The sequence below is a fragment of the Benincasa hispida genome, chromosome 12, assembly GCF_027475165.1.
Source record: "Benincasa hispida cultivar pf3 chromosome 12, pf3_genome.v1.1, whole genome shotgun sequence".
In the NCBI taxonomy this organism is placed as follows: domain Eukaryota; kingdom Viridiplantae; phylum Streptophyta; class Magnoliopsida; order Cucurbitales; family Cucurbitaceae; genus Benincasa; species Benincasa hispida.
Genome location: NC_143489.1, coordinates 16,287,476 through 16,308,574, shown reverse-complemented (window position 1 = coordinate 16,308,574; position 21,099 = coordinate 16,287,476). Strand labels below are relative to the sequence as shown.

The following is a 21,099-nucleotide window of genomic DNA, read 5'->3' as shown; positions in this document are numbered from 1 at the left end:
AAGGACTCGAGGGTTTGTAAGGCTAAGACCGGAAAGAAACACGATGTTGCTTGGCACGAATACATACATCACAATTTAAAGAAGAAGTATTAACATTTTGAAATAAATGCGAAAATAAATACTTCATATATTGAAAATAGGATGTCCTAAACGAAAATGCCATAACATAAAGTCATTTTCAGAAACAGAGAAATGTAAAGACATAAACCCAGTTTGATGATTATCTCTAGAGGAAGCTTCTTCATAAAGGAAGTATAGTCCCCTATCGTGTCGGGCAATGCCAATCATCATCCCCGATTTTAGGTCCTGAAACAAAACGGAATCGGGTGAAAAAATTGCCTTACACTTCAAATCTCTTGTTATTTTACTGACAGACAACAAATTATACGATATTTTAGGCACATGTAAGGGATCACGCAGAAACCGTCAAATGGAGAAATATTGCCTTTCCCCGCAACAAGGGCAAATGACCCGTCTGCAATGCGAATACACTCATTACCAACACTTGGGTTATATGACATAAACAATTCTGAAGGACTCATAAGATGATCTGTGGCTCCTGAGTCCACAATCTATGGCTTTTTACCATTTATACTAATCAAGCCAAATGAAGAAAAATTACCTGACTGTGCAATTGCACTCTTCCCAACCGTACTCAAGTTGTGCTTACTGTCAACAGAAGATTGCTTCTGAGTCTATTCATCTATTGAGTCACTTACCAAGGCATGACTAGTATTAAATTTGTCATGAGACTATCGTCGCCTGCTGTTTGGGGACTTCTCGTGCAGTTTCCAACACTGGTCCTTTGTGTGCCAGAGCGTTTTATAATGTTCACACACGAGTGGGGGTTTTTATCACCATCAGCACTGGACAACTTTGCAATGAAAGCAACTGTATCAGTTGTAGGAATGGAATTATTCATAGCACACGACTGATCCTCTTCAAGCCATATTTCGGAGCAGACTTCTCTAAGTGAAGGAGTCGGGCGTTAGCCCAATATTCGACTACAAACACCATCAAATTTAGGGTTTAATCCAGCCAAGAACACGTAAACACAATCTGCCTCTTCGATTTTCAAGTATTGGGCTTCATCTTGTGCACAGTTCCAGACAATATCTCGACACAAGTCCATTTCTTGCCATAGCATTGACAGTTTGTTAAAATAAGATGTAACGTCCATGGATCCTTGTTTGCATTCATGGACTTGTTTGTGGAGCGTATAAAAACGAGAGGCATTCTGTCTTTTTTAGAACAGATCTTGCGCTGCCTCCCAGATATCCTTGGCAGTTGTAGCATATAATAATGGTCTCCCTATTTGAGGCTCCATACTATTCACCAAAACAGAGCGTAACAGTGAGTCTTCTCCTTTCCAGATTCGTTCCTGCGGATCGCCAGGTGCTGGTTTTGGAATTTCCCCTGTCAGGTACTCAAATTTATGACGTCATTCCAAGGCCATTCGGATGATTGGGACCAGGAGAAATAATTCTGACCATTTAACTTTTCCCCTATAAGAAGTCCTACAGAATTACCCATTGAACTAGATAAATAAGAAACATTCAGCAAAACAGGGAATGAGTTTACCAGGTTCTCTGTATAAACTGGTTGAACAGGATTGAGATTTGCGCCAAACATTGTATCTAAATCTGAAATCTGTTGTTGTAGATAAGCCAACCGTTGTCTCACATCGTCTGGGTAATGGGTCAAACCACAAGTAGCCAGAACAGGGTTTGCTACTTTCTGCTAAAAAGACATCATCGGTTGGACAGAGGTCGCCGGCACCTGTGAAGTACCCAGCTAACCGGACGACTCGAGGTGATCGCCGGCAGACTGGCTCGCCGTCGGGTAGTAGATAGATGGCTGAAACCTGCGGGCAAACTAGCTCGTCATTGGGTAAATCAGATTTGACACAGACGGGCAGTTAGATCCATTTGACGCGGACGGTCAATCGACTCCAGCCACAAAGGTACCAAACACGCGGTCGATCGCCGTGACGTTCGTATTCGGCATAGCCCGCTAAAAGTCGACTGGATCTGAGGCAAGCTGGCTAATCGGCACGACCCCAACCAGAAAAGACGTTTGAGGAAGCACGACGGACTCCGATGGCACGAACGACACCCTATCACCTGGATCAGTTGGATCGATCTGCTTGCGGTCTGTTTGTCTATCTGACGCGGTGGCGCCTATGGATGACGACTCTCCATCGACTGTTGTTGAACAACTGAAAGCAACTTCGGTAAGGCTGCTTGAAAACATTCTTTTACAGCCGCTTGAATTGTCGTCTTCATGTCAAAACTCGAAGTTCCATCTGTAGAAGATGACTGTGCTTGATTCTCTTCCATAGCGGCTAAGGTTTCGTCGCCTCGCTCTGATACCATGTTAAAAATAAAAGCGTAGAGAAGAGAATAACACAGTTACGTGGAAACCCTAGTATAGGAAGAAAAACCACGATTTAGAGACTTTTCTTATTATTTTTAAAACTGATACACTGAATACACATGGATACACTGTATAAATAGACAATAGGAAACCCTAGGGGTCTACATAATTACATAAACGCCCCTAGGTTAATAACCCTATTTTCAACCAAATCAACTCGCCAAAAGAGGATTAAATCCCAACTCACGAGAAAATATTCACCAAACATAAAGGAAATGAATACAAATTCAAAAAGAACTATACATTTTGCAACAAGATGAAACTTAACAGATAAAAGATGAAGATGTAACCTCTATCATAAGACAGCCAAGAATATCACCATAAGCAGCTACACTTCTAGGTTGCTGCTTCCCTGTCCCACCATTGTTTTGATCACTACTGTCAGGGCTTTATCCAAACTCCATTGGCATCACAGGGGCAGAAAGTGACTCTTGGACATTTAACTTTCTGCAAGTAACTCAACTTTGGAAAAGAGTTTTGAAGTTCTCTCCAGTCAATCTGTAATTCCGTCATGTATTTTAAACGAACAACCTCTGCCGCCTCCCACTTTTTGTCGCCGAGCTTTTTTAGGCTCCCCCCTCTAATGTAGAGCTTCTTTAAGGTTTTCAAGTTATCAGGATTTAGCCAGTTGGGTAGCTCTTCCACCCGTAGACATTCGAGCTCCAGCTTCTCTAACTTCTTTGGCAGTTCTAAGGTCTCATCATTGGGTGGTACGGTTACTTTGCTAAATTGCTTGGAGAAATTTTGTACAAACATTCCTCTTGCAGTCTCGGGAGGTTGTTGATTCGACTTCACCTCTTGGGCCACCCACACAATTGCGAGATTTTGTAGCTCACCATGCTCCCCAAGATCTCGAAGAACACGTAGATCATTATCGTTAGGAAAATCATGGCTGCTTGTGTTGATGCTCAACTTTCTCAGTTTCTTTAAGCCTTTTAAATAATTAAGACTTGACTTGCCTGTAATAAACCCCTTCAAGACTCTCAGTTGAGTGAGTCTAGATATGCTCTTTGGCATTCCATTTAGCATATAACAGCCAGTGACATCCAAATGTGTAAGGCTCTTGAGAGATCCAATGCCTCCAGGAAGTTTCTCCAGATTGTAACAACATTTCAAGTCTAAAACCCTGAGATCACAAAGCCTATTTATGGAATTTGGAAGCTCATTGATCCAAAAGATCCCCTGAAGGCTCAAAAGCCTCAGTTTTTTCATTTTCTTCAAACCTTCTAAGAACTCAAGGCTTTCAACCTCAACCACATGCTCCTCATCATCAACTTCACTTTGCCACCTCCCCAAGTAAAGAACTTTGAGGTTTCTCAGCTTTAGCAACCACTCCACAACTTTGGTAGTTCTTATGTCTATAACCCCCTGCTTGGCCAACCACTCCAATGCAGAATCGGGGAAAGGTTGACTAACATTGAAGATTGTTCCCATCTTTTCTTCTAACTTCTGATTCTTCGTCGGCGCTTCCGGCGGATGAAAGCCTCCCCCCTTCACCAGAAAAATTCTATCACAGCTGGATGATTCACAAGTTGGGTTGTCCCCAGAATCATACTTCAAAAATCTCTCTGCAGTGGCCAGTTTAATGGCAGCAGAACGCACAAGAGGGGGCATTCTAAATTTCTTTTTGACCTTCTTCTGTTCTTCCTTCACCGGCACAATCAAACCCTTATCTGCAAATTTCTGGAGAATCATACCAGCCTTATTCTCTGGACTTGAATCTCCAGTGCCTGAAGCGTCTAATAAGTCTTCTCCAATCCACCAATAGGTAAGAAACCGCTTCTTTAACACTACATTTTCAGGAAACACAGCAAAATACAAAAAACATTTCTTAAGGAGATCATCAAAACCATTGTAAAATGTCTGAATTTCTTTGAAAGCGGGACTTTCGTCGAACACGTCAACGCCATACAAGTTAGGCAACCTGAAGAACTCATCCGGCTTCCGCGTATTACTTCCCCTGTCACCAAAATGGGCGGTGGTTTTGGCCAAGGACAACCTACGATACGAAGGAATCTGGAACTTCAACGTCCTCATATCTTTGTTTATGGCGTCGAGATACTCCTCTCCGATTTTCTGGGTCAGTGGAGAACCAGCAGGGGCTTCTTTGACCATTTTGATAACCGTATCGAGATTGGCTTTTATGCTCTGTATCGGCACATTAAGCTTCTTATCGCGATTATTTATCATCGTCTTCAACGCCTCCATCAAAAGCTGGATGTTGTTCAGCAATATCTCAACTTTGGGGTCTTTATGGGTCTCGTTGCTGCCATTAAATTCCGGTACTTGCTCTGTTTCTTTCTTACCTTGCTGTTCTTCAGGGGTTTGTGTCGGAGCAGGGGGCTCGACGACGGCCGGAACTATCTTATCGCCGGCAGCTTGAGTGGGTGTAGCGGAACGTTTTTCGAGGGCTGTGGAGAGCTCTTTGTGCAAATCTGAAAGGGTTTCGATCATCTGAGGAATTGTTGGGATTGGGGTTGACGTTTGAGGATCGAGGATCGGAGAAGGGGAAGCCATCGTTGGAGGAGAAAGCTCTGAGTTCCTTGTTAGTTGGTTTTGGTTGTCTTTATACGTTCATATATATTGGTTCCGCTTTAACTCTTAATTAATTTCACTTTATAAATTTAATTCTTTTAAAAAGATAAAATAATATAAAATTTGTAGTCAATAATTTATATTCATATAATAATGGATTAAATTGCGAATTTGATACATATAGTTTGAAAATATATATATATATATATATAATTTAGTCTTCAGAATTTAATTTCTATTTTTGATAAAATTTTATAAATAATTTCTAATTTATAAGGACTTTATCGAGTCAGTTTTATCAAACCACTCAATTCTAATTTTTAAAATTCTACGGACTAAATTTTAATTTTTTTTTTTTCTAAATCATAAAGATCAATTAAATTTACATGTTAAGTTTGGTTGCATTTGAGTTTTAATTTTAAAATCGAAATTTAGTCTTGAGTTTAGTAGGTCCTTTTACTCTTTAATTATATAATGGAATGTATTATTAGGATTGACAACGAAGCCGGGGCGAGACGGGAGAGGGTCCCCCATCCCCGACCCCGTGGGAGAAATTCCCCATCCCCTCCCCCGCCCCCGCCATTTGAAGGCGGGGACGGCATCCCGTATTGCTAAATAAACTAGCACCTTCTCCTTGACCACCATTAGCACAGCTTCGCCTAAAAAAGAGATCACAGAAAACAAGGAGATATACAGTTGAACCAAAAAATCAGCGGTTCCTAACGGAATAGGTAACAAAGCCACTTTGACCCGATTCGGCCTAGTCGGGAAGAGATTCGCATAGAGACTCTGACGTTACGGGAATCTCGGGGGCGGGGATTCCCTGTGGGGATCGGATTTCCCTATAATTTCTCGTGGGAATCCCTTATTAGATCATGTGGGATTTCTTATTTTTTTCTTTTAATTTTTTAAGTTTGGGCTTGACTTTTGGGCTTAAATTTAGAATTTATATATTCAATATTGGACTTACAACACTATATAAACATACATATGTTATTTTATATATTATAAATATATATTTATAAAAGATTAAAAATAAAACTATATAAAATCGGGGTCGGGGTCGGGGTCAAGGCAGGGATACCATTTCCGTCCCCGGACGGGGCCCTGAAAAAATTCCCGGGTTTGACCCATCCCCGATCAAACCCACGGGGCGGGGCCCACGAGGACCTGACCCCACGGAGAATTTTGCCAACCCTATGTATTATTATATTGTTAAAAACCATAAATTTTGAATTTTTAAAACAAAATATATTTTATCACTTTTTTAAATAATAATAAACCTTTTGCTTTTTCTTTTTAACATGTTTCCCTCCCTTCCTTCTTTCTCTACCCTTTACTCATCTCCCTTCTCCTTCCTCTTTAATGGCCACCATTTTTTCCCCTCCAAATGGGAAATAAAGGAAAAGAGTGTTGGAAAAAATCTCCTATTACTACCATATGAATAAAAAAAAAATAATAGGGAAATTAAAAGAAAACAATAAAATTAGAAACTCAAAAATTAACGAAAAAAAACTTCAGACTAAAAAAACCATGAAAACCATTCCAAATGGCATGAACTCATATATAATTTTACTCTTAATCTAAAACACCTCTTATGAATATGAGGAAGAAGTGAAAGAGAATGGTGTGAATTCAACTATTGAACCATTGCATGTAACCAAGAGAACCATTACAAAAAACAAGATACAGAAGACCCAAGAGACTTTCACACTACATCTTCAAAAGCTAGCAAATTCATCAAAACCGACAAATAGTTTTGAGTCTAAATTTATATATAATGTTAGTTCAATGAGTCAAAAAGAAAATAACATGAAGATGACATATGAAATGTCTTATAGTTTGGAAGATGGCTTGGAGGTAAAGAAAAGTATGTAGGTTTTGTAAAGAAAATGTTATCAAGTGTGCGTTGTATAGAAAAACGTAATGTCAAACCTTGAAGGATAAGATAATTTGAAGACTTTCTACATTTTTAGTTTTGTATTTTGACTTATTAATTTGTATGCAATTAAATTTTAAGTTTCAAGGTCTTATTTTCTACAATTTATAATTAATTGTGTTTAAATTACTTTTGAGTTCTTGGCCTTTAAAAATGGTTTGTATTGCTCTTGAAAATTTAGATTATTGATATTAAAAAATTTGAGCTTATTCAACTCCTTGGGTGTTGTCTTTTCTTTCAAATCTTGCTTTAAATTTGATTTTAAATCAATTTATTGGATTCGTCTAAGCTAATTCTTGGAGTGAGTTGTCTTAAGATCTAAGAATGATCATCATAGATTTTAAATTTGATCTAAGTTAGCTTTCTTTGTGAGTGTTTATAAGAATTCTAGAAGGATCTCTAGTTTTGTATACAACGAACATTATGGACGCTTATCAAAAAAGGAAGGAAAAATAAGAAAGTAAGGAAAGAGATGAGAAGAAAATGTTGAGGAGTCGACGACCATTGATATGAGAAAGAAGTGAGAGAAGAAAAAAGGTCGTATTTTGTTTTTTGTTGTTTTTTTTAATTTAAAAATTAAAAAACTGTAGTTTTATTTTAAAAATTAAATGTTTCTTTTGTATCTTCAAAATTAAAAATATATTTTTTTATACTAGAAATAGGTGTCAGGTAAGATTTCTAAATATGGTTTATTCAAATTAATTAAACTTTTTCCTAACATAGGCTAAATTAAGAAAATTAATAGAATTTCTGCGAACAATTATTTTAAACAATAATTTTACATAATTATATTCACTTAAATCATGACAAGCAAATCCAAACATCCAATTTAATTTTCATAACAAGATTGATTTCAAATATAAAATATAATAATAAATTAATTACAAAATTCTATGATAATAATATAATAATACGAAACGTCCAATAGGCTTTTTCCAAAATATAAGAATAATAATATGGAAAATGAATTCTATCAACCTAAATAATCAAATGTGATCAATTATTTTTAAGAATAAATAATAGCAATTAATTTCATGTAATAAAATATAATAATAAATTAATTCCAAAATTAAATAGGAGAGAAAAAGAGGAATCTAATATCGAAAATTTATAGTGCACTCCAAGAAAAAAGATTTATGCCGACGCCTAAAAAGCATCAACATAGGATCTTTACGCCGATGGCAAAGCCACCGTCGGCATATAGGGGCTATCCCGATGCTAGAATAATTAGGCATCGGGATAGAGAACCTATGCCGACACCACAATAAGGGTGTCGGGATATCAAATCTTTCTTGACACCGCTTTTAACGATAGATGATAACTTGTAGAAATATAAGTTATTAGCTTCCTTAAGTTAGAATAACTAAGGGGAATTAATAAAAAGTGTATTTAGTTTGCATGAAAAAGCAACAATTGGCTTCCTTGCATCCCTTGCATACAAAATATTGAAATTCCTTAAATCGCATGAAACCAACATTTCTAACGCAAGAATTTATGAATGAGATGGAAATTATCAAACGATGTCGAGAAGCTTGATCACATATTAATGACGCATTGAACCTCGTGGACGCATAAGGTGACACGTTGATTTCCTGAACGCATACATTGCAAGATATCACTTCCTGTCAAATTAAGCTACAAGTTGCTGGAAGTGATAGAATGCGGCTTGCGCCCGTCGAAGCATAACGTAAGGCGGCTTAGTAGGATATGAGCTTGCATAAGATAATCACGACGAAGAGCAAGTTGCTCGAAAGCCACATCTATAAATGGAAGTCTCCTCCGAGAAGAAGAAAGAGGACACAGATAGATAGCAAGAAAGGCAGAGGACAGACGGAGCCTCACTCACCACAATGAGAGGTTGTCGGAGTAAGCTCGAGAGAAGGAATTCGGGTTAACTCTCCAGTCACAAGCACAGTCAAAGCAAGTAGAGAAAGCCAAAGAAGACAAGAGATTATCTCCGATGGCTTGACACTATCATCCGACCTTTCTCCATTTTCCATTTTTGTCTCTAAAAATTTATTGTATGTGCATGTTCTTTTGTATTATTCTAAGTTCAATACAAGTTAATGATTTTCTTTTGATGCGTTGTGAATGTGATGAAGTAATGGTATGAAATTGCAGTGGTGAACTATGCGTTGCACATGCAAGTTTTCCTAGTAAAATCTAAGTATAAATCCTATTAGGTTGCCTGATAAGCCCAGGGTCGAATATAGGAACTACTGAGGCAATATGCGACGATAAGTTTTGATTCCTTTGTGGTGACAAAACAATAAGTTGATTGGTATGTTGTGTAAAGTATAAATCCCATGCAGTGGAATTGAGTAAAGAGTTAATGACAGCGAAAGTTACAATGATGCGGGGAACGAGTTGAGAAGGGGTTTAGCTAACATTTCCTAAGATTGCGTTCAAATCATGCGATCATGCTACACACACAACAACAACATGTCATATCTCAATGCAAATGCCATAGTTTCTGATTTTAAAATGCATGCAATGTATACGATAATATCTATAGGACTTATGTCTAAGTTTCCATTCTTGTTGATGTGATGATGAATGATACACACATACATAAGGTGACTGTATACTATCATATCCTATTTCTAGAGTGCATGTGATGCATGATAGCTAACAGAACTTATCTCTAAGTTTCTATCTCTTGCTTATGCGGTTCTAATCGACTTTCTCAAGCCTAAATTCTGACCTAACTTTCTCAAGTCTAGGTTCTTTCTTTAGATTACTCTCTCAAGTATCTCTAAAGGGTGATGGACGCATACATAAGACAAGATGATTGCATAAAATGAAGATCTTAGGTCATGCTAGCTAAGTGCTTCTCAACCCATTCAAAAGTTTAGTTTCTCATGCGCATTGTGAAGAGATTGAACAGATGTAGAGGTGCAAATTCCATTTTATAAATAAAATTAGAATACAGAATGAAAATGGAAAGTAGGGATAGGGAGCCCCGTAGCAATGTCTTGCTTCCCGAGGCTTTTACACTGTGTTTTACTCTACTCTGCCCAAAAGAATGTTCTTGCTTTTGCAAGAGTCCGCCCTCTCTCTATTCTCAGTGCTTCCAGGCAGTCTCTCGAGCTAACCAAGAATGGTCTTTCGGCGTCTTTTCTCTTCGCTCGCCTCCGCCTTCTAAGTATAAGAGTTACAGACTAACGGCTATCTATGATCTATCTTCTATGTATATGGCGAATGGAAACTCCACAAATTCTGAACTCCCGAACTCTTTTAATGAAGGTGGCCTTCAGTATTCATAGGGCTTCAGAGTGAAGAGTTTTTCTCTCAAAAGATTGCAATGATGAGAGGTCATTAAATCTCTGTCTGATGTGCTGATTAATGGTCACCGAATAGTTGAATGTACTTGCTACAGTGTGTCGTTAACAGTTTGTCAACTAAATTCAGACTCAACCATCATAAACTTTCTGTCCCATCATGATTTATTAAGCTTTCACCTTGATGCGCCGCCTTTATGCGGCCACCTTCTTGAGCAGATCTTCGCGAGCACATACGATCGCGTAGCTTTGTGGTGCAATCTTCTAATGTGCTCGGGCGCCGAATTCCTTGGATCATAATTTGCTTTGCGCCAACGCATTTTCCTACACAAAATAAGAAAATTAGCTGCTTTAATGTGATGGGCGCATGCGATCGCAATATTCTCAACTTAATGCTTTTGGACACGATTTTGTATGTTTTTACCGTCACATTCCTACATTATTTTATATTTTTGCGTCGTAATAACGTGCATTTCTGCCCGTTATCACACCCCCAAATTAAAAATAATACTTGTCCTTAAGCATAAACTAAAGCTTTTCTTTAGAGAGTCAACCACCTTTTTCTTACCTAGATTTCTCGAGGTGCCTTATTCAAATCCTATGAACCAAAATCTCCTTAGTTTCTATCCTAGTCTCTTCTTAAAATATTTCTAAAATTTAGGGACAACAAGTTTAACCTTCAAAAAGACTTTACTTATTTCCAAGGCATTGCATGATTTATTTGAAAAAACTTTTTTAACTGGGGTGTTTCCAAATGATTTTTATCCTTCCGTTAGTTTAGATGTTCTTTCTATGACCTTGCGCTGATCCAAGTGCCTAGCCTTCGTTTTGGCTTGCCCCCACGGGTGTCATGCAAGCATCCAATTACGAACAAGGCGTTCTTTCTCAGTCTAAACTCATACCTATTTGGTACTAGAGTTGCGATCATATTTTTTATGCGTTGATCACGATTCCTACCTTTGTTTTGGCTTGCCTCCATGGGTGTCATGCGTGTTGGGGTTGATGTCCTAAAGTCTCGTGTCTTATAATTTGTAAACAGTATGTACAAACGCTTGTGTTGTTAATATATGATATTTACTTCACATTTGATTTTCTGCTCGGTTAATTGTTTTATTTGCTTTACCATAAACCAATAAACATAAAATCCCTGGTTATCTGTATGTGACTCAAGCATATATGTGGTGACATACAAATGGATCATGTTTTGAGTGATAACCAAAATGGTCTATAGTATATGGATAAAGGAGGAAAACCTTATCCTGGTAACGATTCGGACGTGGCCCGCTTTGTGGAATGGTCATCAGTGTTGTGACTTGTCACAGATGGTCTGGTTCTGATCATTCGTGTTGGGGATATGCGAGCGGGGGCATCTTATGCAAGGAGTTTATATAAGACCTGACCACGAAGTGTTAACGTCTCGTTATATAACACCATTCATAACAAAGACTTCACTTCACTAGGATGACCATAGGTAACATGACCTCAATCCTGAGTGAGTTAGGAACTCCTGCCATTGAGGGCGGTCCTTTGATTTGTATGGGTGCGAGTGGCCAATTCTCTGATTCAAACCTACTATTTTAGGGATTCGTCTGATTTGGGAGTTGGGAATTCAGCTACACAAAATGGAAATAAAGAAAATTCGAAGTTAGAAATAGATAAAAAAGAAAAATCTCTCTGAGCTATCAGGGTGACTTTTTCACTTAACATAATAGTATGGAACAGATCGCTCGGAAAGGCTGCTATACCATACCTTTTGACTCAACTCGACTGACGTAGTCTCTAGTTTGATATTGTAGTCGTAGTCTCTAGTTTCTAGTAGTAGCCTTCTATTCTATAAGAAAAATCGAAAGTAGTTACTTCTAGCTTCACGTAGGTCTACGAAGCATATTAGGCTATCGAGTTGGGTTTCTTTCCGCATTGCTGCTTTGTTGGGAGTGATTAGGTACGAGCAAGAGTCTGATTAGGATTATGCTGGAACTGCTGATATTCCACTAGCCCCACCAACTGATTATTATGCACATATTCGTTCGATAGAAGGGCCTCAACTTCGGTAAGCATTCAACATGCGATAGGGAAAAGGATAGGCCTTGATAATTGATGGGCCGACCATTTTGACCGTCCTCCCCCACACCAAGTAGCGCTCTAGATAGGCTGAAGCGATAATGGTACCATCAGCATCAAAGAATCCTGCAAACCAATTTGATTCCATTCAATAGACTTGCCTTGTTAGATGGGAAAGGGAGAGTTTGCCCATCCGAACGTATTGATTTGACCCCATAAGCGGGACCGCCACCCCATAGCATGTTGCCACCAGAAGCAGAATCATACAGGACGTCAGAATAACTGGTAAGGAATCGTGCCTTGAAAGAAAAAGAAAATCATTTGAGGTTTCGACCAAAGTATGGTTGGGGTTCCGCAGTTGAGGGTTCGAGGCTTGAACAATGTAGCGCTACACACCTTCTCTTGGCCCGAAAGGTGTTCACACATAGTTGAACTATGTTATATTATTCATTAAAGGAATCAGTGGTACTTAAGGAGTGAGATGTAACTACAGGGCAAAACGGTAAATTGGCCCAGCTGTACTTACGAACATCTATGAAGGGTCATCGTACTCATGATTGGTTACATCCGATGGATACAGAAAAATATATGTGGTAAGAAGAGTTCAGCTGTTGGTCTTTAGTAGAATCACTGATAGTTAACGGATGGTGGATCTCGTGGCTAAAGAGTTTAGTCAGCTATTCACTTACCGTTGGAGCTTCGAGCCACAGGTCCATTAGGTTCCCTAGGTAGCTTAGATAAAGTCGAGAACGAGTATTTGGGTTAATTTGAAATGTTCAAATTGACAAGAGGAAGTTTAATTATATATGATATAATTGGCAAATGTATGAGATACATTTTTATGGAGGAAATTAGATATAAATATGATTTATATCAAGTAGAGGAGAAAATACTATAGTAGATATGTAATATCAAACTATAGGATATAAATATAATATGATTATATTAATTAATTAATTGATTGATTAATTATATGATAATTAATCCTAATATCACGTTTGGATGTGGATTTGTGGGCAACGTTGGTTATGGTAACCGATGGGTTAAAATGAAAATAGTTTTCATTTTTTAATTGTGCAATTGATAATTCGTTCAATTGCCCAAAAGAATTCATGAAGCGCGCGTTGGTGATTCAAAACGATCGCTTGAGAGCCTATCCAATAGCATTCTCCATCTAAACGATAGTATACCTTGTGCCTAAACGATCGCACACTTTCGCCTAGACGATCGGATAGCTCCTCTAAATGATCGTATAGTGTGCCGATTTAGCTAAACGATCATATACCTTTTCCTAAATGATCGTTCAGCAAATCCTACACGATCGTGTAGCTCCTCTATGCGATAAGCACTTCTGCTATACGATAGCATCATTTTCTCTCCCACTTGCTTATTGCGTACATGACTCGTTGTTCCTCCGTCCTCTGCCAAATTCACCAAAGCCCACCCTTTGGGTTTTCACTCCGAAAATACCCAGGGCTCATTAGTGGTGGTTGAAGGATCTTATACCGAGAGTTCCATGAGTGGGCTTAGATCGCTCCGATTTCACAGTGACCGAAACGCAAACGACATACATTCCAAACATATAGTTATGCATATAAAAATCATTATCGGCATGCTCAGAATACAATAAAACACAAGGAAAAAGGTTCATACCAAATGAAGACTGTCTTCGTATGTCTAAAGCCTCAGCAGCGGAATACCTCCCACCAGTCTATCGGCACCTGGCAAGTATGTCGACTGCAACAGCACGATCCGAGCATACACGAACAATGTCGCGGGGATGACACCACCACAAGAGAAACCCGGGTATCCTCGACATCGAAAACCCAAAGAGTGGGCTCTGGTGAGTTTGGCAGAGGACGGAGGAGAAGGCGTCGTGTAGACGATAAGCAAGTGGGAGATGAACTGTGCTATCATATAGTGGAAATGCTTATCATATAGTAGAGCTACACGATCGTTTAGGAAAAACTGAACGATCATTTAGGAAAGATTTATACGATCGTTTAGAGAATGCGTGAAATAGACGATCGTTTAGACGAACGATCTTCTATCGTATAGGCTCTCGCGATCGCTTTCACGGATTCTTTTAGGTGCGGGCGATGCGAATGCACGATTGAATTATAAAATGAAAACGGTTTTCATTACTTTAACCCATCGGTTACCAAAACCTTCGCAACCCCACTTCCCACGTTCGAACATGGATCAATCGGTTAATTATCAAATAATTAATCAATTAATTTAATTAATAAATATAATCATATTATATTTATGTCCTATAGTTTGATATCATATATCTACTATAGTATTTTCTCCCCTACTTGTTATAAATCATATTTATATCTAATTTCCTCCAAAATAATGTATCTCATACATTTAGCCAATTATATCATATATAATTAACTAGTCCAATTATATCATATATAATTGAACTTCCTCTTGTCAATTTGAACATTTAAAATTAACCTAAACACTAATTCTCGACTTTATCCAAACTACCCAGGTGACTTAATGGATCTGTGGCTCGAAGTTCCAACGGTACGTGAATAGCTGACTAAACTCTTTAGTCACGAGATCCACCATCCGTTAACTATTAGTGAATTCCACTAAAGACCAACAGCTGAACTCTTCTTACCACAGATATATTTTTTTGTCCATCGGATATAACCAATCATGAGTACGATGACCCTTCACAGATGCTCGTAAGTACAACTGGGTCAATTTACCGTTTTGTCCCTGTAGTTACATCTCACTCCTTAAGTACCACTGATTCCTCTAATGAACAATACAACATAGTCCAACTATGTATGAACACTTCTCAGGCTAAGAGAAGGTGTGTGGCGCCACATCGTTCAAGCCCCCGAAATCAGCCCTTAAGGGAGCCATCTATCTACTTACCCTTACCTCGGGGAAGGAGTGAATTCCATCTTGTGTAGTTGAGTTCTTAGCTCCCAAATCAGACGAATCCCCAAAATGGTAGGTTTGAATCGGCGAACTGGCCAATCGCACCCATACAAATCAAAAAACCGCCCTCAATGGCAGGAGTTCCCAACTCACATAGGATTGAGGTCATGTTACCTATGGTCATCCTAATGAAGTGAAGTCTCTATCATGAACGGTGTTATATAATGAGACGTTAACACTTCGTGGTCAGGTCTTATACAAACTCTTTGTATAGGACGCCCTCACTCATATGTCCCCAACACGAATGATCAGGATCAGACCATCTGTGACAAGTCACAATACTTGTGACCATTCCACAAAGCAGGCCGCATCCGTAGCATTACCAGGATAAGGTTTCCCTCCTTTATCTATATAGTACAGACCATTTTGGTTATCACTCAAGACATGATCCACTTGTATGTCACAACATACATGCTTAAGTCACATACAGACCAGGGATTTCATGTTTATTGGTTTGTGGTAAAGTAAATAAAACAATTAATCGAGCAAAAAATCAGATGTGAAGTAAATATCATATATTAACAACACAAGCGTTGGTACATACTGTTTATAAACTACAGGACATGAGACTTTAGGGCATCAACCTCAACAATCTCCCACTTATCCTAAAGCGAAGTGGGGTGTACAAAAACTTAGTACAAAACAATAAACTAACGCATAAAAATCCCGTACAAGAAAATCTCCCACTTGCCCTAGTCCAACCACGGGTTATCCTGTAGACCCATGCTCCGTAGGTGACCCTCAAATACTGTAGCTGTGAGAGCCTTCGTAAATGGGTCAGCAACATTAAAATGGCCTGGGGTAAACTGATCTGTCTCATCTCCTCAACGTCTTGAGGCATCTTAGGACACATTTTCTTAGACAAAGTGACTCCATGCCTGAACAGCAATAGGCCCTTCCTGGAGTCCTGCATCGAGCACTTGAGCAACATCTTATCAATGTACGATGCCTGAGACAGTACTAGCACTTTGTTCTTATGATCCCGAAAGATAGATCTACCTAGAAGAAACGGAGCCTCTCCCAAATCTCGCATTTGGAATTGGGTCGCTAGCCAGTTCTTAATTGCAGTCAGTAGACCTACATCATTCCCAATGAGTAGAATAACGTCTACGAACAACACTAAGAAAACTACTAAAGCATTGATGATCTTCTTGTAGACATAAGGTTCATCAGCGTCGCCATACAGGTCAACATCCTCCATTGCCTTCTTATAAGACAACGGATCCTCAACGTCGCCATGTGCTACCATAGCAAGGATTTCCGTGAAACCCAGATAGCGAACGGGTGGATTCGTAACCCTCCAACAATGCCAAGGTTCCCTCAACTCTTGAGGTGGAACCGACCTACTAGATGAACTACCATCAACAACTCTTGTTGATGTATATTGCTCTTCAACAACTCTTGTTGAAGTTTCAGTAGTTTCATTGGAAAGCTCACGCAACACGACTTTGCTTCGTGGACTGTGCTCCCTTATATGATCCTCTTCTAGGAAAGTAGCATTTATTGAAACAAACACCTTATTTTCGTCGGATCATAAAAATAACCCCCTCGTGTACCTTTGAGGTAGCCTACAAAGAGGCACAACCTCGACCGTGGTTCCAACTTCTTGGGATTAGCCTCAAGCACATGTGCAGGGCAACCCTAAATGTGGGAAGGACGTAAACTAGCTTTATGCCCGTTCCACAACTCTAGAGGTGTTCTTGCAACACTCTTGGAGGGAACACAGTTGAGTATATACACCGCAGCCTCCATTGTAAAACCCCAAAACGAGTCTAGTAAGGAAGCGTAACTCATCATTGAACGAACCATGTCTAACAAGGTCCTATTTCTCCTCTCAACTACACCATTTTGCTGAGGTGTACCCGGCGCTAAGAGTTGGGAAACAATTCCATGTTCTATCAAATAGTCCTGGAATGCAGAGTCCAAAATCTCTCCACCTCGATCCGATCGAAGTGTTTTAATTCGTCTATCTAATGTGTTTTCAACTTTAGCCTTGAACTATTTGAACTTTTCAAAGGATTCAGACTTCTGTTGCATAAGATAAACATACCTGTATCTTGAATAATCATCAGTAAAATTGATAAAATACTCATAGCCACCTCGGGCTCGCACATTCATAGGACCACAAAGGTCAGAATGTACTAACTCAAGAGGCTCCTTGGCTCTATAATCGTTTCTAGTAAAAGGACTTTTAGTCATCTTACCCTCAAGGCAAGATTCGCACACTGGCAAAGAATTTTCTTCTAACTCACTTAGAAGTCCAGTCTTCACCAATCTCTCAATCCTATTGAGATTGATGTGCCCTAAACGTAGATGCCAAAATTGGGCATTTTCTTTTGGAGAAATTCATCGATGTTTTGATTGAGTTACGACAGTTATGAACATTTCAGTATTACGGAGGGAATTAATAGTTAACGACCTTAACACATATAAATTCGATTCCAGATTTGCTGTGCAAATAAAGACACCATCTTTATGAATAAACACTTTATTCAAATCAAAATGTATTTACATTGCAATAAACACTTTACAGAAATGAGGTTCCTTTTTAGTTCAGGAACAATATATACATCATTTAAAATTAGAAACCTATTATGTAAAGGTAACTGGAGTCCTCCCACTGCCACAGCTAAGACGACGTGCCTGGTGCCTACTCGTATCGTCATCTCACCAACCTCCAGCTGTCGCCAAGATCTAATCCTCTGAAAAGAAGAATAAACATGATTAGTCGCACCTGAATCAATTATCCAGGCAGAATCATCATTCTCCACTAAACAAGTTTCGAGCACAAGTAAATCACATTTACCTTTATCCGCCTTGGCCTTAGCCATGGTTGCTTTCTTCTCTTTCAGATATCGAAGACAGTTCCTCTTCCAGTGTCCATCTTGGTTGCAATGGAAACACTTTCTCTTAGCAACTTGTGGACGCCTACTCGGGGTGACAGGCGGTGGTTTACCAGGTGCCTTCCATTTTCCTTTACCACCCTTCTTTTTCTTCCCCTTTGCAGAGTTCGAAATAGAAGGTGCAGACTTCGTTTTTGAGGTCGAACCTCTATGGAACGTCCTGGAGGATGAAGCAACATTTGCCTCACCTTTCTGCCTCTCCTTACTTTTCAGTAAAGATTGATATGTCTGCAACTCGTTGAGGAGAGTTTTAACGTTAAATTTCACTTTGTTAAGAATAACATTGCTAACAAAGTGCAGGAAGCTCTCCGGCAAAGAATGTAGGATTATGCTAACTTAGCTGCCCTCATCAATGGTAGACCCATTCAACTTCGCCACATTAAAGTGGACCATCATGTTTAGCACATGTTCATGAACAGAGGTGTCTTCTTCCATTTTGGAGTTGAATATGTATTTAAGAGCGTCATGCATAAGCTGTTTAGACGATTGTCCAAAGATCCTCTGCAGAGACTCCATGATCTCACGCACTGAGACCATAGGCTCCTGTTTCTTGGCCAAGACTTCAGAAAGACTTTCCAAGATGTAGGCTCGAGCCTTCTCATTCACCCTTGTCCATCGCTCGTATGCCTCCCGAACTTTTTGAGTGGTATTTGGACCGTGAAAGCGAACATGAGATCCTCGATGATCAGAATCGTCGTGATCATATGTTTCCATGTTGAAAATTGTCGCCAGTTAATTTTTTGGCGCTTAACAACGATAACGTGGCTGTAGCCATTTGAAAAAAGTTGCTGAAAAAACGAACAAATCTTTATTAGATTTTGCTAAACCACTTTTAAACTAATCAGTTTTGCAAAACAGTTTCAAGTACCCTAAGTTATAGACTTCTATTTTGCAATGATGCCCTAGTGAGGTAGGACAAACGCCACCAGTGGGGTGATCAGTTGCCTTTTCGCTGGGATGAGACATTCTCAACTATTAGGTAGAACCAACTCTTGGAACTGAACCTAACAGCCACCATTTTTCGGTCAAGAATTGTTAACTTTTAACTATTCTGCGTAAGTGTAACCCCTCGCTTTCGGTGCCAAAGTCCCACCCTAATGCGCTTACGGTAGGGAAAAGACAGATTAGGACAAGAGACTAAGTTACCTTGTCCTCTTACAGGAGATCAAATAAAGAAACACATAAAACTACCATCCTTTAGGGAGACATTCCTAGGGTGCCTTGAGGTAATGCGCAGTAACGTTATTCAACCAAACGAGGGAGACCGAGGGATATGCTGTCGCATTTCCCACTCCTACTTACTATGAATACTCTCTCCATCCACCTTGATATTGATCTACCCAAACACCATCCGTTGGTGGGACACGCCAAAGGTTTTGCGAGGCCAAGGATAGATCTCACGGTGTGGACTATTTAAGAGAAACGTGAAAGGTTTAAGTGAAGCATCTTATGCCCTAAGTACCTCTCACTGAATGTTCTACCTAAGGGTTCATTAACCTAAAAAATCCGACTACTAATTTTAGTCTAAGCCATTTTTTAAAACTTTGTTCATAAACAACGTTTGTCTATGAAATATGAACAAGTTCAAGTAGTCACATTTAAACACTTTAATGGAGTCCTTAACTTGCATGCATGCATTAAATCTATCTAATTCACCTTTCAAGGTAAGTTCCCAGGTAGGGGTGTTATGTTTCCGTCAACTTAAATACCCCAGCCTAGACAGAACCCGCCTTAGACAAAAGGTCCCTTATAGATAGATTTGTTACACTTTAACCTTTTATTAGCCAATTTAATCCTATTAAACTGATTAAAAGATAAAAGCCTTAGGGTTGCTAATCGTATTAGAACCGTGATCTTAGGTCTATGTGATCCAAGATTTAAACACTTTAAAACTATTAATTAAACTTAAGTGAGCATGCATGTATTTCTTATTTCTTTTAGTTCTAGTTTCTCTTTAATTCTTAAAAAGAAACAACTAAAAACATTGCGCATAATGATGCGTTTATAACATTTATAAAGTAACCTATGTGTCATGCTTCATGCAATGTCTGGTCATTACTATATAACTTTTATATTATGCGTAATAACGAAGCAAACATGCTATCATTCATCCTTATACTATAACAATTATAATATAAAGATGATGCATGTCAATGTCTTTTATGCATGGATAAATATAAATTTTATATTATATGATGCATGGGCATGCTCTTATATAATTAAAATCATGCTTTTCTAAATTATAATAATTACAACAAAGAGATGATGTATGATCAATGCATAACCTAAGGTGGGATTTACTATATGTGCGTACCATATGACATATAAAACATACATCACATGTATTAAACAAAGAGATTAATGGACTGGAAGGAGCCTTTAAACCAAAAAATCGGAATGAAAACCCTATCTATTACATTTTTCATCGAGCAAACCGTTTCACAGGCGAATCGGGTCTTGAACCACCAGGAGTTCTTCATCGTGTAGCAAACTTCAGCAGGTAGATGATTATTCAGCGCGCACTAGACGATAGGAACAATAGTAAATGATCGCGTAGACGACGATGAGGCTGCGAAGCCGGATCGTCCATGCGATCGTGTAGAGTGATGACAGGTAAACGATTTACCTTGAGTTACTAAGCGATCGTTTAGTCAGTTACTAAGCGATGAAGCTTGCTGACCTAAACGATCGTCTAGCGTGCTTTAAAAGATACACGAGTGTCTCATCGCCTAACCGATGCGTACAACATGGTAAACGATTTACATTGCGATGCTAAGTGATCATTTAGTAAGTTACTAAGTGATGAAGCTTGCTAACTTAAACAATCATCTAGCGCGCGCATTAAACGATACTCAGCGATCGTGTGCCCGATCGTCAACCCGATACGACCAACACTTGATCACATACCCCATCATTTAAACGATGCATTCAACCACGATCGTGTACTCCTTCATCTTTACGATGCGATGGACAGCGATAATGT

General features: G+C 39.0%; 1 protein-coding gene across 1 annotated transcript; it reads right to left on the bottom strand.

The window, feature by feature from the left end:
* Positions 1–2,411: 2,411 nt before the first annotated feature.
* LOC120092905 (uncharacterized) lies at positions 2,412–5,021 on the bottom strand. Its single transcript, XM_090307897.1, has one exon. The coding sequence runs from the start codon at positions 4,951–4,953 to the stop codon at positions 2,818–2,820; it is 2,136 nt and encodes a 711-aa protein (XP_090164023.1). The 5' UTR covers positions 4,954–5,021; the 3' UTR covers positions 2,412–2,817.
* Between the last annotated feature and the right edge of the window lie 16,078 nt (positions 5,022–21,099).

What these genes read in the sequence shown, in the direction of transcription:
- LOC120092905 (XM_090307897.1), bottom strand. Translation starts at nt 4,953, where the DNA reads ATGGCTTCCCCTTCTCCGATCCTCGATCCTCAAACGTCAACCCCAATC.